Source organism: Canis aureus, chromosome 28 (genome assembly GCF_053574225.1).
Source record: "Canis aureus isolate CA01 chromosome 28, VMU_Caureus_v.1.0, whole genome shotgun sequence".
NCBI classification, from domain to species: Eukaryota; Metazoa; Chordata; class Mammalia; order Carnivora; family Canidae; genus Canis; species Canis aureus.
In genome coordinates this window covers 39,364,784-39,383,985 of record NC_135638.1, presented here as the reverse complement: position 1 = coordinate 39,383,985, position 19,202 = coordinate 39,364,784, and the positions used below count along the sequence as shown (strand labels likewise).

General features: G+C 35.6%; 1 protein-coding gene across 6 annotated transcripts in view; it reads left to right on the top strand.

The window, feature by feature from the left end:
• Positions 1-19,202, top strand: part of SNTG1 (syntrophin gamma 1) — an 818,827-nt gene that overhangs the window by 516,736 nt on the left and 282,889 nt on the right. For all 6 annotated transcript variants that reach the window (XM_077876979.1, XM_077876980.1, XM_077876977.1 and 3 more), the window contains 2 exons: positions 6,726-6,776; positions 15,404-15,538. In XM_077876979.1, coding sequence (XP_077733105.1) covers positions 6,750-6,776; positions 15,404-15,538 — 162 coding nt within the window. In that variant the 5' untranslated portion in view covers positions 6,726-6,749. The remainder of the gene's footprint in view (positions 1-6,725; positions 6,777-15,403; positions 15,539-19,202) is intronic.

The following is a 19,202-nucleotide window of genomic DNA, read 5'->3' as shown; positions in this document are numbered from 1 at the left end:
TATTTTACCAGTCACATTTTCCCAACTCCCTGATCATCCATCCAAATTATAGACCATAGTCCATGAATCCATATACACTCATAACTCTGTCCATTTCTCCTTCTGAGCAAAATGAACAAACAAGTGCACTGCTTGAAGTTCTGTCAAATGAGAAGATTTCTCTTCACCACTACACATCAGGAGTATTCTGGAAAGGGGTTATAGGGCTACAGCTGTCCACTTTTAGGTGATGCCTATGCAATGTGCAGAATTATCTTTAAACCAGGCCTGACCCTTCACTTCCTCAGTCATCTGATTGTAAAGAACTCCACATGAGGCCCTAGACACAAGCTGGAAGAGAGAAGTCAATGTGGGGCCAGCAGGCGGAGCCAATGGCATTTGAACTACTTCTCCATGCAACTTACTTATGCATTTATATGGTTTGGTGAGTTAGAAAACACCTAATTTAAGATAAGCATCTCAGGTCACATGATGAGTTGGTGGCCCATGGTCAAGCAATCAGTCTCTACTAAGGCCCTGGAGGAGATTAAGAGCTGTTTCTGAAATGGAAGCATGCAATGCAGAAGATGGCAAAGCTTTGCTCCAGAATCCTTATGATCTGGACTGAAATTCACCTATAGGAACCTGCCAAACTCTGCAAACAGCATCCTTATGTGCCGCTGACACTTTAGGCACCTTGGATCTGACAGGTCATAAGGCCCAAATGGCAGATCAGCTTACACAGCAGCCTGGAAATGTTGCAGAGCCTTCTCTTTTTCTGGGACCCACTTAAAATTGGCAGCTTTTTTAGTCACTTAGTAAATTGGCAGTAATAGGTTACCCATGATGACTGTTGTCTGCAAAGTTCAAAGAGGCCCATTGGGCATTTTGCCTTTATTTTTCGGTTATAGGAAAGGCCATATACAACAACTTATCCTTCACTTTAGAAGGGATATCTCAATGCATCTCATACCACCTGACCTCTATAAGAAAAAGATCATCTACGAATTTTTGTTGGATTTATGTCCCACTCTCTAACACTATATCTTACCAGTAAGTCTACAGTTGGTGCTTCTGTTTGCTCACTAGGTACAATCAGCATAATGTCATCAAAGCAAAGGTCCAGTGTGAAATCTTGTGGAAAGGAAAGATGATCAAGATTCCTGTGGCCTAAATTATGACTTATGGCTGGAGGTTAACATATCCTGAGGTAGGACAGTGAAAGTATATTGTTGGTTTTGTCAGTTGAAAGCAAACTTTTTTTCATGAGCAAAGGATAATTATTGAGGAGAAAGGCATTTGTCACATCAATAGCTACATGGCAGGTACCAGAAGATGTGTTAATTTGCTAAAGAAATGAAACCATATCTGGTACAGCAGCTGCAAGTGGCGTCATCACCTAATTAAACTTATGATAATCCACTGTCATTCTCAAGACCATCTGTTTTTCTGCACTAGCCAGATAGGTGAGTTGAATGGGAATGTAATGGGAATCATTACACCTCTGTACTCTTGAAGTTCTTGATGGTGGCACTAATATCTGCAATCCCTAAAGAAATGCAGTACTGTTTTACTATTTCTCCTGGTAGATACCATTCTAGGGGCTTCCACTTGGTCTTTTCTATCGTAATAACTCTCACTCCCAGAATAAGAAACAATGTGGAGATTCTCCTAGTTGCTGAGTATATCTATTTCAATTTTGTATTCTGGAGCTCTGGCAATAACCACAGGATGGATTTGAGAGTCCCCTAAATTCACTGTGAGATGGGTCTGAGTCAAAATTCCACTTATCACCTAACCTTTGGAAGCCCCAGTGCTAACTGAGGGAACACTGTGATGTTTTTGAATCTCCTGGAATTAGTGTTATGTCAGTTAAGAACTAGTATGCAGTCGTCCCTGAAAAGTCTGGTTATTTCCTTTACTTCAATGGACAGTTACCCTGGTGGGAAGCCATATATCCTTGACCTTCTAGGAAAGCTGGAGAGAGGTTAACCAGGGTCTTTTTCCAAGGGAACCCATCCTTCCCCCATTCATGGGTCTCAGGACCGACAAACTGGTTCAGGTTTGGGAATTGATTGAAGGCCCGTGACTGTTTTGGTGATTCAAGATAGACTGTTCACTGGACCTATAATTCTTTTGCTTTTATAGATCAAGTTAAGAAATAAATAGGCTTCCCACCTATTTCACTTTTAGGAAGGCATAATCAACTTGCCAATGTCTGAAAATCAGACTATTCTGATTACTGCTTTGAAGATTGATGTCCATTATGGTAATTATAGCCACTTCATCTTTGGTGATTAAGTGCTGCCACTCAGCCCCTGCCATCCCAGGATGCAATTTCTCTCCTGCATTTAAGGACCCCAGTTCAGTGGCAGCACTTCTCACTTTAACTTCTAACCTACAGAAGTGACCACAGAGTTCTTCAATTGTGTTTGGTTCCTATAACAAATCCTTGCCTCACAGTCATTGTCAAAGCTGTGAGTGAGCAGGTTTCACATGATAAACCGCTTCTGACACCCCAATCTCTTTAAGCCTTTGAATCTCTTTATCTACCTTAAATCAAAGCAGGTCTGGCATTTCTAACTCTCCTATTGTGGGCCATGTTTTGGTCTGTGTTTTAGTCAATCAGACAAACAAAGTGGTAGAGCCCCCCCTAACCCCACACAGTAAAACATTAACTGTAAAATCTCTGCTTCATTAGGCCATGTAGGTAAATCTGTCCTAATTCAACTTTATGCTCTTTCCATCATTATCTCATATTCCTTTTTTTTAAAAATCCCACATCCTTAAACTGTCATCACATCTCCTTATGGGTCACATTTTGATTAAGAGCATCCAGTGCTGATATTTTATATATTTCTATAGCCATATTAGTGTTTTCTTTCACAGTGGAAATAAAATCACTGGTGCCTTTAAATTTAATCAGATTAGGGAACCAATTCTGGAAACCCCAGAACCAATTCAGAAAACTCCTTAAGGTTCTAGTAAATTGTAGATATTATCCACATTTACAAAGGTTTTCTCATGGCAGAACCTAGATCAGATTTTGACTAACTGAGGACTATACCACAGTCAATTTGACACATAAAGTTACCCATTACAAATTCTAAGCCTTTATTTCATTCCAGAGTATGCAGGTTGGCTCTAAGTAAGTCTATTTAGGCAGGGATGTGAGGGCAGCTCAGTGTCACCCCATGTTCTGTGGGCTGTTTAGGAAAGTGTTGCTTTATGTATGTCATTCTGGGGCCAGACCAAGTGGATGGCAGCTTCCTGAAGAGGCTCTTCTAATGCAAGAGGTGCAAGACAGCAGTGGGAACATATGAGGCCATTAAAGAAATCAACACATTATCACTTCAATGGTGGCAGGAGCAATTCACATGGTTAAGTCTAAAGTCAATATATAGCAAAGCTACTCTCTCCATGATAAATTTATGGCATGGAAGTGGATGCCAGAAAAGATAGAGAATCTGGGTCAATCATTCAATTTTCCACAAGTGTTTACATATTGTAGCTTATGGTTGTTTTCAGACTTGACATCTCTCATTGCATCTGTAGAGAACCAAAAGTTATCAATATAACCTGTACCTAAATGATAGTGTTCATCTAAAAAATATTCTTTTGCCCTGGTGTTTTATTTTTTAAATCTATCTTTATTTGTTACTAACTCAGATATATTATTACTGATATATTTGTTGTTTGATAAAGGCTTCCCTCAAATATGAATAATTTATTTCTAACACCATATGCTGTATGAAAAATATAGATATAGGAACAAATATATATTTCTATTTCTATAAATATACATGGGAATAGGCTAAAGGGATCAGATAGAATTATATATTTACTTTTATTGGGAGGTGTAGTGTAATTTTGCATGGATAAATGTTACTGTGGTACATACAGCCTTACAACATGGCTTATTATATGCATGTATATACTTCCTTGCTCAGTCAGCTGACAAGACCTAAGTAAGTGGTTGAATACATAAATAAATGGGGGAAGAGCAGGCAAATATTCTATCTAGATCAATTTCAAATATTCATGTAGACACTTTACCCTCATTGAAGGGAAGTGTAACTTCCATTCCTTAAGTATGAGCTGCTCATAGTGACCTCTAGTCAAAGAGCAAAGTGTGGAGAGAGACAGAAAAAAGTAACTTACCAGTGGGGAAACCTGACAAACACTATCCTAGTCAGGTGGTCATAGTCAGCCTTCACAATGATGAGTCTTGTTGACAACGTGGACCTCTGATACAATGTGAAGAAATGGTACTAATCTCTGTGGTATCTTCCCCAAATCTCATGGCTCTAGTATAATCATGAGAAAAACATCAGAATAAGCCCAGTGTAAGTACATTCTACAAATTACTGATTAATACTCCTGAAAACTGCCAAAGTCATTTAAAAAAAACAAAGTCTGAGAAACAGTCACAGCTAAGAGGAGCCTGAGACATGGTGATTAAATATAATATGGTGCCCTGGATAAGATCCTAGAACAGAAAAAGAAAGTGAGAAAAAAACCCAAGAAAATTGGAATCAAGTATAAATTTAATAATAATATATTGGTATTGATGTATCAATTTTAACAAATGTGCATACTAATGTAAGATGTTAATAATAGAGGAAAAAGGAATGTGGGATATATGGGAACTCTGTGCTATTTTCACAATATTTATGTAAATCTAAAGCTGTTCTAACATAAAAGTTTAGACAAAAAAGGCTCAAAAATTTTAAATAAAAAAACTGAACAGCTTTTACTGCAATTTTAAAATTTATAATCACTGAAAATAGTTTCATTGTAGTATGTAATTTATTCTTACCCAGCAATTAAGTCATTTTAAATCTCATAATAATTTTTTTCTGAATAAGCACTGATATTATTACCTAATATTTTGATGAAAGATAATGGAAGATGCAGGAAAAAGAAGGAAAATGTTAAAAATGGTAGAGATGCAGGCACAATGTGTCATATTATTAATGATGTATTAAAATGTATGAACTAATATTCAGATTATGGCACTAAACATGAGCTTGTGTTTAGAGATGGTTAAATACCCTCATGTCTATTTCTCTAGTTGCTTTTTAGTAGCAGGAAATTGCTTCTAGAGATATTATGTTTTTATATGATCAATAAGTATTGAAATTCCACTTTTATATAAAGGAATAACTTTATGTCAAAGTTGGAGATAAACAGGTATTTATAGTGTTTTCCAACACAGTCTTTAAGAGCAATTTTGAAAAATAATTTTTAAAACTAACAACCAATTTCTCTTGGATATCAAAAAATTAAGTGATTTAAATAGAGAAGGAGATAAACTAGAAGGGACTCTTTTAAGATAGAGAACAAACATGTTTGATGGAAGGAAGTAGGTGGGTGATGGGCTAAATGGGTGATGAGCATTAAGGAGGGCACTTGTGATGAGTACCGGGCATTGTATGCAAGTGATGAATCACTAAGTTCTACTCCTGAAACTAATATTATATTATTTTTTAACTAACTAGAATTTAAATAAAAATTTGAAAAAAGATTACCCTCAAAAAATAATTTAAAAAAAGAAAAAACTGATTAAGTAATTCATATCATCAAATTTTAATTTTTATCATCAAATCCCCTTTTTTTTGCAAATGACTTGTTGTTACCTAGGTTTACTATAATCAGCTTGCTTATGCATTCCAATAAAGTAAAACCCATGAAACCTATTTAGGGAAAATACTCAATATTTTATGCAGCATGTTCAATTAACTATTGAAGACAGTCAATCTCTTTTCTTGCAGGGGCAATAGTAATAATCCAGTGACAGCATAAGTGAACATCCTGCTTTATTTCACTCACACTTATTTGATAAACACTTACTGTTTATCAACCTAATACAACAGAAAATGACAAAGAAGAACAAAATAATTCACTGTTCCAAAGACTGAGAAGAGGATTAATCTTGAGTCCGATCTTTTACTGTGGAATTCATCATACATTTTACTTTGAGTCTCATTTATGTAAACTATATTATATATTGGCTCTGCAGTTTTTTCATAGTGTCAGGGTGTCAATTTTCTAAGACCATTCTTAGTTTTATTAAGTTTATCATATAACTAAAATGAAATTCTCTAAAAACATTAAAAAAAATATGCATTTGTATGCATTTAAGTTTATGTTCACCATTTAGATATTATAATCACCACAAAATGAATCTGTATTCAGTATTTCACACATCGATTTATCTTAATATTAAATAGTTTGTTTCCTTACATCATACTGTTTGTTAATAAAATTTTAAGTTCCAGAGAGAATTATTCATGCATGTAGCTTTTTAATTAAAAAGAGGAAGATTAGTCAACCTTTTTTCAAGAGATAACCATACGAAAGGCAACATTTAATTAGTCCTTTGAAGTTTCTTTCCCAGTTGCAAAGTCAGGTTTGACAAAGAGCACTAGGAACGCGCCCTTACGGGAAGGGTGGACTCTACCCCAGACACTGTCCGAATGCTCAGCGGTGCACGGAGATGCACCCACTCAGCCACGCCGCACCAGGACAGTAGGCCTATGCTGCACCAAAGCGAGGGCTAAGACTTTTCTCTCTTCCTTCCACTCTCTCCATCTTGCCCTGGGAATTCCTGTCCTGTCCAGGTGGCTGTGAAAGGTGTGCCCACAGGGTCTGCTCCCTAATTGCTTATGCTTTGCTTTATCAGCGTTCCTTACCCTTACAGTCGGTGCTGTGCTTGATGGCTTACCATTTCTCTGTCTTTTCAGACATCCTTTGCGGTGCCTTAGCACATGGATTTCAGGACTGCCTGTGAAGAGGTATGTTACATGGCTTTCGGCTTTTTGAATAAGGAAAACAGGTTATAAAAGGGACACACTTAGCTCTCCTTTATATAAGTGGAACACTGCTTTTGGCAGAGGAATGAGTGGCAGGTCCATTTCATTCCCAGGGTATGAACTATTTCTACGAGACTAAAAAGCCGAAGAGTGCCTGGGGAAGCCTTGGATTTTCACTCTTTCTTAAGAAGACTGGAGCATATTTGATTTGATTAAATTTCCCTTCTCCATAAACTGTACACTCACTGCGTGATTTCAGGTAGTAGAAGTGTTGGAAGTAATTCTTTGCACATAAATAGTTATAAATTAGAAGACCTCTCAAGTCCCTTTCAGCACAAAATCCTATGATTTTATGATTCCAATATTATTTAACTGTTTCAATATTATTTAAGTATTAATATATGGAAATTCAGATTCTCCGTAGAGCTGTCTTTACACTTTGGTATGAGTTAAAGAGATACATTGCTCTTTCAAGGATATTGAAGGCCATTCAAGTGTGCAGTCAGTAGTGCATGGAGTTAAGCCCCAGGGGAGGTAACCATTCTATTTTAGGAAAACACACTATTTTACTAAAGATGCAACATTCGAAGCATTCTTTCATTCTTCAGGCAAAATGCAAACACTCATAGGTTAAAATATTTTATGTTTGCTTAAAAGGTTTAAAATATCTTTATTGTAAATGCAGATACCTCCAGAAAAACAACCATAACTAGATTATCTATGATACAGTTAAAAACAAACCAACAAGAAACTTATTAACATTTGTAAAGACTGGTCTTTTAATGAGATGTCACATGTTAAGTTTCCTGCATAAATACCTACTTTTAAAAAGTAATTTGTTACAATTGGTTCAAAGTTTAGAACACTACTAAGATCTTTCAGGAAATTAATAAATTCCGTATAAATATATATATTTTTTAAGGATTTATTCATTAGAGTGAGAGGGAGAGAGGAAGAGCATGTGCATTGGAGAGTGATGGGGAGGGACAGAGGGAGAGAATCACAAGCAGACTCCCAGCTGATCTTGGAGCCTGGTGCAGGGCTAATCGTACCACACATGAGATCAAGACCTGAGCTGAAACCAAGTCTTTTGCTTTAACTGAGTGAGCCACTCACATGCCCCACTTTTATATTTTTAATACTTAAGCTTAAACTTCTTATTTTTCCAAAGGATTCTCTCTACACTAGCACTTTTCAAATTACATTATATTTATTTATTTATAAATCTCTCTTATGTGCTATGCCAAATACTATAATGTCAGAATGTATAATTTATTCATCCTTCTAACTTAGCACCTATCAGTTCATATTTTTAAAAAATGAGTTAATGCTTTAGAAGCTTCAATTTAGAAACATAAATTTTAATTCTGTGCCATGTCTAGTGTTAAATACATAGCATTATACTCTTAATTTTGGATGTAGTAAGCCTACCATTTCCATCACAGTGTTTGTTATTTTGTTTTGGGTAATAAAGCACCATTGAATGGATATTTGCAGGAATGAGATAACAAATGAAAAACCTGTGAGATTCATGAAATCCTTAGAGACAGGATAGTGGCCAAATACTGTTTTAAAACATGGTTTACCTTGGGCTTCAGAGGCTGATATAAGATTGATTTCTCAGACCTTTTTTCAAACAAAATTGTTTGATTCATTGGTTTGGAATATATATCAAGTATTATTTAGGGTTCAGAGATTTATTTTACGATGGTGATATAAACCAAAATTTACCCTTGCTTCTGGAACAGAGGTTCTTGTTCTCTTGTAATGAGCTATTTGACAATCTCTACTATTTTAGACTGTCCTCAGGGTGGAGTTAAAACTGTCTCAGAATTGCTCAACACCGAGATGGCTCAGCGGTTGAGTGTCTGCCTTCGACTCAGGGCATGATCCTGGGGACCTGGGATTGAGTCCCATATCAGGCTCCCCACAGAAGCCTACTTCTCCCTTTGCCTATGTTTCTGCCCCTCTCTCTGTATCTCTTATGAATAAATAAATAATTTTTTTAATAATAAATTTATTTTTTATTGGTGTTCAATTTGCCAACATACAGAATAACACCCAGTGCTCATCCCGTCAAGTGCCCCCCTCAGTGCCCATCATCCATTCACCCCCCCCTCCTCCCCTTCCATCACCCCTAGTTCATTTCCCAGAGTTAGGAGTCTTTATGTTCTGTCTCCCTTTCTGATATTTCCTAACCATTTCTTCTCCCTTCCCTTCTATTCCCTTTCACTATTATTTATATTCCCCAAATGAATGAGAACATATAATGCTTGTCCTTCTCTGATTGACTTACTTCACTCAGCATAATACCCTCCAGTTCCATCTACATTGAAGCAAATGGTGGGTATTTGTCATATCTAATGGCTGAGTAATTTTTTTAATAATAAATTTATTTTTTATTGGTGTTCAATTTAAAATCTTTTAAAAAAGAAAAAAATAAGAACTTCTCAGCAGCAACAGCCATGTGTCTTCCACACACTGGCCAGGTTTGCAAGAATACAGAACTCTAAGATACTCTGAACATGATCAAATTCCTCTAGAGATGGATCAAAGTCAATTAGTTTGCCTGAAATTTACAGTCTTAAAACATTTTAGTGGACAGAAAGCATAAAGATAATTTAGCTTAACTCTCTCACTTTGCAGGTGAGGAAATTGAGAGGTTTTATGAAATGCTAAGTGCCATTTAATTAATTAAAAGTAAAACCATAATGTGTAGTTTGGAACTCGTGAGTCCAAATTTGAGCCTCTTTCTAAATTATGTTGCTGGAAATTATAACATAGACAAATATATGTTGAATAAAACTTATTTTCTCTTGACTGCTAATAAGCTATTAAAGATGGAACTCTAATATCCATATCCATTGGACAAATCTAGCTAGATTATAACCATGCACAAACCAGGAAGTGTCTTTTGTGAAAAGAAATGGAAATATATATAGTTCTATGTAAAATATCTTAATTTTCTAATGCATACCCTTTGCAAAAAAAAAAGGTTTATTAATTAAGAAGTTTTTCCTCTTGAAAAGAAAATACTGCAATATTTTTAAGGAATTGGGATTTAGAAGTCATAAAATGCATAAGTGAAGGTAGAGAATACAATTGGGACAACATAAAATCCACAATTTAGGAGAAAAAGTGCATGCTATGTGCAGGTAAATTACTGATTTTCTACTTTTTTAAAATTTTTTTTAATTTATTTATTTATGATAGTCACAGAGAGAGAGAGAGAGAGAGGCAGAGACACAGGCAGAGGGAGAAGCAGGCTCCATGCACAGGGAGCCCGATGTGGGATTCGATCCCGGGTCTCCAGGATTGCGCCTGGGCCAAAGGCAGGCGCCAAACCGCTGCACCACCCAGGGATCCCTGATTTTCTACTTTTAATGATATCATCAAAATAATAATATATATTAGGGATTCTTAGGTGGCTGGTCAGTTAAGCATCTGCCTTTGGCTTTGATCATGATCCGAGTCCTGGGATTAAGCCCCAAGTCAGGCTTAGGGGATTCTGCTTCTCCCTCTCCCTCTGCTCCTCCTCTTCCTCCTCCTGCTTGTGCTCTTTCTCAAATAAATAGATAAAATCTTAAAAAAATAAAAACAAACTATGTGTTCAAGGAGCCACTATGCTGTCTTTAGTGTAGGTATTCCTCATATTTCATTTTAACATCTATATATAAACCATGTTTCTGTGTTGACCATGAAAAAGTATATTTTTCCATAACATATTAATCATTCATAATTCATTTACATATTTGATTTTAGTCCCTCGTATAATAGGATAGAATTTGACTATGATTCAATTGTATCTAATGGCATTCAGTGCAATATTGCTATAATATGGTAGGATATAAGAAATTACACATCACTTAAAACTATAAGTTTACGGAACAAATTAAGTTATATTTGGCAACCAAAATATGGAAATACCAAGGACATCTGCAAAACTATGTACAGGGCATGTCATGGTCTCTGCCCAGTTCCTTGTAGTTTTTTATGTCTGATATCACGAATTTTATGTTTCAAGATTAAAAGGAACATAGATTCTAAAGTTTCATGAGAGCAGAGGTGCCTGAGTGGCACCATCAGGTAAGCATCCTACTCTTGATATTGGCTCAGTTCATGATCTCAGGGTCATGAGACAGAGACCCATGTTGGGCTCCATGCTTAGGCAGAGTCTGTTTGAGATTCTCTCTCTCCCTCTCTCTATCCCTCACCCTGCTCACACACTCTCTCTAAATAAATGAATAAATAAATAAAATCTTAAAAAAAAAAAAAACAAAGTTTAATGAAAGCACATATTTCATTCTTTCAGGATCTAGAATCTATATTAAGGAGGCCTTAACTTTTAAGTATAAAAGAAAATATAGTCGATTTTTTAAAGTTCCAAGGTACTAGATTTAAGCTAAGCATAAATTATTTGTAAGTTTAAATGTGAGGTCTGTTTGTTTAAAACAGTAAATCTGTGTAAATTCATAAACACACCTCATTGATTTACAGAAAGCAAGTCAATGACTAGATTTTTCTTTTTAAGATTTTATTTATTTATTCATGAGAATACACAGAGAGGAAAGAGAGAGAGGCAGAAACACAGGCAGAGGGAGAAGCAGACTCCATGCAGGGAGCCTGACATGGGATTCGATCTGGGTCTCCAGGATCAGGCCCTGGGCTGTAGGCGGCGCTAAACCGCTGAGCCACCAAGGCTGCCCAATGACTAGATTTTTAAAAAGTATTGCCTGTTAAATAATTAAGAGGCTTCCTTTATTCCTCTAAGCAAACAATGTGGATTTTGTAAAATCCCCCTGCAATATAATATTATCCACCAGGCACAAGGAGACATTTGAATCTGTATCATTTTTTTATGAATCATGCCTTTAAAATTTCCATTATAATTTACATAATATATTGTACATGTCTACATAGAGCAATACATTTCTTTATGCATGTGCAATGTCTATGCAGTCCATGAAGTTTAAAGACAAATGATTGTCATGTTAATAAAGAAATGAGTGCAGGACCTAAGTTTATACTAAAATGTACAGCCAATACTTATTTAGGTGATTTTTTATTTTTCAGCAATCTGGGTGCACAAATGTAAAGACCACAGCCAGACGCTTTTTGTTGTACTGCACTAGTGGCCACCCTCACAGTCCTGGTTCCCATTCTTAACCCTGAAGCAATCTACGGGGGACGAGACTGTGCAGATTAAGCCTCTCCCCATATCCTCAGAAGCTTGTGTTTAATGGGAAAATCATCACATCAGAGTGGTTTCACTCACTTTACCCCCCAGTGGCCATTGTTTTGACCAGGAAAAACAGTTGGTTCAAGATGATGACCTTCTCAGAACACTTTGCACTCCCATAGGAGATTCTTGGTGACCAAAGTGCTACCTGGTGAGAGATACTGATGGTCATGTCATTGTTTACTGGAGGATTGGGAGAGGCATCCCTCATATAATTTGTGCATGAGGGAAACCAGAGCAAGTGGTAGAGTGCAGAATCTGGAGCAGCTTGGGTTCAGATCCTAACTTCCATTTATTTCTGCTCCTCTGTTCTTTTCCTATCTATGAAAGTGGCTGCACTGGGTTGTTAGGAGGATCAAATGACATAATATTGCAGGAAACACAGTAAACGTTATGCAAGTGGTTATTAAACAACAAATAAACATATGACTACATTTCACTAGCTACATTTCACTGATACCAGTCCAGCAGTGCTGTTGTGAGTCAGAGGAGTGCCCTGAAATGAATTTTATCCATTTTTTAATCTATTGTACCAGCTCTGCTTCTAATACAGTTGTTTACTAGCTCTCAGCATTTTCTGCTCAAGATTTATTCTGTTATCAAAAACTATGTTGTAGCTTTCCCAATTCCTATCCGCCTCCTGCTCTAAGAAATGTATGTATAAATCACTGTTCAGATTTCTCTAGGGCATATCCAATATCTTTAAACTCCTGGAACATCACATAAGGGCCCTGACATTCCTCCTCTTCACCTAACACCTCACCTTCCTTGGTCCCTGCGACATCATGCAGACTTAGCATTGGAATGTACTCATGCTTCTCTCTTCTTGCATCATCTCAACTATCCATCTTCATACTTTCAAATCTTTACTCATTTTACCCTCTTGGAATAAAATAACTTTTGCCTCCTCTAATTATTATTTCCTCAATCTTTTAAAAAATATTTTATTTATTTATTCATGAGAGACAGACACAAAGAGAGAGGCAGAGACACAGGCAGAGGGAGAAGCAGGCTCCATGCAGGGAACCTGACCTGGGACTCGATCCTGGGACTCCAGGATCGCCCCTGGGCTGAAGGCAGGTGCTAAACCGCTGAGCCACTCCGGGATCCCAGGATATTAAATGTATTTTCATGTACATGGCTAAGTCTTTATAATAAAATATATGTAACATCTATAATCTCTAAAGAATTAATTTAAGTAGAATTTGTTGTAAGCTTCATTAGTGCTGTTTTTCCGAACAGCTATTTATTGGCATGTGTGTGTGTATGTGTATTCATTCTAACCAAAGGTACTTCTTTCTTTATTTTCTTTAATTCTGCCTTCTTAGGACCCAAATGTGAGCTCAAAGTCTGTGTTCTGTTTTGCACACAACTCTCTAATAATTAGGGGATATTTTATACATTATTTGAGGGAATGGAGATCTGACCATGTCGGATGTAACAAGAGAAGTCTCATAGCTGTATTTTTGTACCTCAAACTTTCCCTGGATGATCTTTGATATCTCTTTGATGTGTGACAATAATGTATTTATGGGCTCTCAGGGAAAACCCCTCTTTCATCATCATGCTGAGACAGGGCATTATTTGTGATTGCTAGCTATTCCATTACACTTCTGGGAGAAAATTGGCCCAAATGTACTGTACATTAAAAAATCAGCAAATGTGCTCAATTATGTTCACTTGGCTTTGATATTATTTTATACCCTCCTCTTCTCCATGCCACCTCAGAGAGTCTTGATGTTGGCTCCTAGCCAAAATCACATTGTAAGCATGAAAGACTCTTCTCTGTGAAAAATGTAGAAAATTATGTTCTATATTAAGAAAATATAATTTGCCTTTGCTGAAATATTTTTGTCCTCTAGACCTATTCACTTGAGTTGTGCTCTAGAATAGATTAATTGACACAATTTAGCGAATGCCTGCTGTGTGCCAGTCTCCTAAAGGAAGAAAGAATGCCATCTATGCTCCTGGAAAAAAAAAAAAACTAGTTTTTCCTTAAAAGATATAACCCTTACAAAATAATTACAGACTAATATAAGACCATGGTTATAGAGAGTATAATGGTATGTATTAGCACACGGAATAAAGCAGTTTACAGAAAGAATAATCTTTAGAGGCATCAGTATCTAATTACATTCCCATTTACATAAGGAAACATTTTTTTAAAGGAAGAAATTCCTGGTGGATCCACATGTAAATTTATATTCCAAGAGAAAGCCTGGTATTATTGCCTGGAATTTTGTGCTCATTAAATACTAAGGATAAATGCATATTTATGTATGTTTATCCTTTTATTGAAATTAATAATGGCTTAATAATTACTAAATGAAAATGTAATTGCCAAAGTAGTCATTGTTCCTATTGACTTTATGGTGTGGAATGATGGGAAGAGATCATTTCCTGTCTCAAAAGAATTTCCTTTTGTATTTTTAACAAATGAGGACCTTAAGTGTACTTGCTGAGGAGCATATTTTTAATTATCTGGTTGAATATTATATACTGACGGGTATTGGTGCTTCAGGAGTGATGAGATTTGTGGGCTTCTTTAATGAATACTGAGGTACTAGTGTAAAGCTATATAGTACAAGTTCAACAGTCTTCATGGGCTGTGTTTGTAACTCCCCAAAACACATGAAGCAAGAACAATGGGTTGGAAATCACAAATCTTGGGTCTTAAGCCAGGTTCTGTTTTTAATTAACTAAATTTAGGCAGTTCTCTCCCCCTTTAATCCTCATTTTCTCATCTGTACAGTGTGTGTGTGTATGTGTGTGTTTGGTGATTAAGAATGATGAAATCATTGAAAATAGAAAAGATGTTAAGCAGATATGTTTTCAGATTTAGAATTCTATGATAGAGGCAGAATATGGATTTGTGGTTGCCTGGGGCTGGGGTGAGGAGTGGAGTGATGCACATAATAGGTTTCCTTTGGAAGTGATGAAGCTGTTCTAAAATTGACTATTAATGATGCCTACATAATTTTGTACAAAAATCATTGTCTTGTACATCTTAAAGGGGTGAATTGTATACAATGTGAATTGTATCTTAATTAGTTTAACAGAAATTTTATATTTAGATCATAAATATTAAACACATTTTTCATTATTTTTCAAATATAGTGTATAAACTATACTCTTTATTCTCCTAATCTTATGTGGATTTTCTGACATAATCCCCATTACCTGAGGACTATTTCACATGAAATGGTTAATCTTGTCTCTGCACCTATATTAAGTTCCAGATTCATCAGAATGTGTTTTCTTTAGCTCTCAAACGCTCTTCATCATGTTTTGCTATGAATAGGATGTAAAATTATATTCTATAAACTAAGTATAACTTTTTTTCTCTATTTTGTTCTTTTCTTGCCTGAAGACAAAGACAGGGATCTGTTTGCTGCAGGATGGTAATCAGGAGCCTTTCAAAGTTCGGCTGCACCTAGCCAAAGATATTTTGATGATCCAGGAACAGGATGTGATATGTGTGTCGGGTGAGCCTTTCTATTCTGGTGTAAGTAGCTTTCCTTCTGTTGAAGTTTTTTTTTGTTTTGGTTTGGTTTTTTTTTTTGGTTTTTTTTTTTTTTTTTTTTTTTTTTGGTTTTTGGTTCCTTTTGTTGTTGTTGTTAATAAAATGTTTAATTACAGAAAATTCATAATACAGTTTTCTTTTACCTCAGTGTAGAATGAATCCTCCTGCATGTCATTTTTGTTGATATTATTAAGTAAGCAGTGCCCTTGTATATGTACCAAACCCAGATCCACAGCCACTCATTAGGGCCCATCCCCACGCATGAGGGCATCTCATTAACTCCCAGTTGTTAAGTGGCTGCAGTAACACTTTTATATCTGATCTTGAGAAAATACATTTTACTTTTTCATGCAGCTGACTATCTGAGAATAATGCAGGGTAGTTTCCCTGTCCTGGTCTTCTTACCTTGCATCACATTGAACTTTTGGAGTTTGTGCACAGGTGGAGCCTAAATCTTGACATTTGAGAAGCATGAGGCTTTAGGTGGCAGTCACTGGACTCAAAGTCAATACTTTTCCCCAGGGGATTGTGCCTAAATGATTCCATGGACCTCCTTGATATAATTATGCCCAAGTGTCATAGCAAGGTCTATCTGATGCCCTAACTGGTTGGCATATTACCCTGCTACTAATCCAGCCTCTGAAAAAGCTATAAATTATCACTCAAAACTCATTGGTTTACTTAGTAGTACAGCTGTGGAAGACATCTTTAGGATAAATTATATTATATTCAACAAAACAATTTTAGCATTAAAGAGGACAACTTTTAGAGTTTATCATTTATTATGTAATGGCCTTAAAGACATTATTTTAATAGTGTTGCCAAATGCGATTTCAGAAGAAAATTACAGCAAATAACAAACAGTAGGACTCCTGGATTCCCTAGACATCTATCCCTATTTCGGAAAAAGATTTAATCTGTAGCTTATTAACAGACTTACCTTGGAGTTCTGTTGGTGGTGAATAATGCTGAACTTGACTTTCCACCTCGCTTCTCATCAGCATCCTATGGGAGTCACGCAAGGCCCTAAATCAATAGGCCCTTGCTAACTAAAGATTATGGACATTTTGCAGACTGTTAACTATCTTTTGTCACAGACCATTTAAATTATCCTGAATCATGGGTCTGACTGTCAAAGCTAATTAAATTGTTCCTATGGAGTGCCCATTCTTCCTTTTAGTTAATAAAAAATAGTGGTCAATGATTCTTCCTTTTTTCTTTCTGTCTTTTCCTTTTTTCCTTCCTCCTTCCTTCTTTTCCTCCTCCTCCTTCTTCTCTCTTTATTTTCTTTCCTTTCAGTGAAGTAAAATGATTCATATAACTCTCTGGAATGAATATATTTCACAAATTCTAGATCAGTAAAGTGTTATAATTTGTAAAATTCAGTCTATCAATTGTATGTTATCGATTTTAAACTATGCAGTCAAAATAGCTAATGCACAAAAACCTAATCTCTTTTTTGAAAAGAATGTTGAGAAGAACTTGATAGAATTAAGGAGAAATATCCAATGATAATGTCGACAAATGCAAAAAAAAATTGACAAAATTTGACATCCATTTATAAGAAACACTTTCAACAAAGTCTAGATAGGACGGAACTTCCTTCATCCAATAAGCCTCTAATGAACAATTCTCACTAACATTATAGTTTACATTGAAGATACTTTCTGACATTGAAAGTCAAGGATCATCACTTGCCTCATTTTTACTCAATATTGTCTTGGTTATACAGTAAGCCAGAAAATGGATATAAATGACCTAACAATTGGAAAAGAAGATGTAAATTTTGTCTTTATTTTAACTGTCATGATGGTGTATGTAGAAACCCCTTAGAATTCTACAAAAGATAGAATAACATACAAATTCAGCAAGGTTGCTGGAAATAGGGACGATGTCCAAAGTTAATTGTATTTCTGTAATTTGCAACAAACAATAAAAATGGAATCCACAATACATCATAGGGATAATTCAGTTAGTAATAAATTTAACAAAATGTGTTCAAAGCTTTTACCTTGAAAACCACAGAACTACGATAAATGAAATGAAAATAAACAAGTAATGGAGAAATGTAACATGATCATCAATGAGAGACTAAATATTTTTAAGTTTTCAAATATTCCTAAGCACTCAATATCAATTAAAATCCCCAAAATGTTTTGGTAGACCATGACAAGTTGATTCTAAGATTTACATGGAAAGACAAAGACTCAGTATAGCCCAATCTTTAACAAGGAGAACAAAGTTGGAGTGTTTATACTTCCAAACTTCAGAACTTACTATAAGATTATTATAATGAATACAATGTGATATTGTCATAAGCACAGGTACATGAATCAAATGGAACATTATAAAGAGTCCAGAAACAGAACCACACTTACATGGTCAATTGCTTTTTTTTTTTTTTATTGTGATGAACTGTACATAACATAAAATTGACCCTTTTAACCATTTTCAAGTGTATGATTCTGTGGCATTGAGCATATTCACATTGCTGTGAACTTATCACTGCTATCCATATCCAGAATTTTCATTATCCCATAGTAAAATGCTGTATCCATTAAATAATGACCCCCCCATATCCCCTCCCCTCAGCCCTTGCTGATCTCTCTTCTACTTTCCATCTTTATGTATTGATTCATAAGTGGAAGCACAGAATTCATCCTTTTGTGTCTGGTTTATTTCATTTAATATAATGTCTTCAAGGTTCACTCATTTTGTAGCATGTGTTAGAATTTCCTTCCTTTATAAGACTGAATAATATTATATATATATATATATGTATATATATATATATACACACACACACACACACACACACGGTATATATATATACCATATTTTCTTTATCTTGCTTATCCATCCACCCAACAGTGTACATTTGGGTTGTTTCACCTTTTGGCCCTTTAGAATACTGTTAATATGAACATGAGAGCATAGATATCTGAATCACTGATTTTCATTCTTTTGTGTATGTTCCCAGAAGTAGAATTGATGGATGAAATGTAATTCTGTGGCAGTTTTTTATTTAATTTCTCATCAGACGTGATTTGCAAGTAATTTTTTCCCAACCTATGGGTTGCTTTTTATTCTGTTGCTTCCTTTGATGCACAGAGATTTTAATTTTGATGAAGTTCAGTTTGTCCATTTTTCTTTTGTTGGCTGTACTATTTGGTGTTATATCTAAATCATTGCCAGATCCAATGTCATGAATATTTTCTCTACATTTTCTTCTAAGAATTCCTAGTTTCAGTTCTTACATGTATGCCATGTACATGATGTAAAATGATTTATGTTGATTTAATTTTTGCATATGGTATTAGGTCCAGCTTCATTCTTTTGCAGACAGGTACCCAGTTTGCCTGACATTATTGTTTCTTGGTACCCTTGTAAGAAATAATTTGACCATGTATTCAAGGGCTGATTTCTGAGCTCCCTATTTATAGTATTGGTTTGTCTGACTCATACTGTTTTGATTACTTTAGCTTTGTGGTAAATGTTGAAATCAGGAAGTGTATACCATCTAGCTTTGTTCTTTCTTGAGAATGTTTTGACTACATAGAGTTCCTGGAGATTCTATATAAATTTTAGGATGGGTTTTTCTATTTCTGTAAAAATTAACATTGGGATTTTAATGGGGATAGCCTGG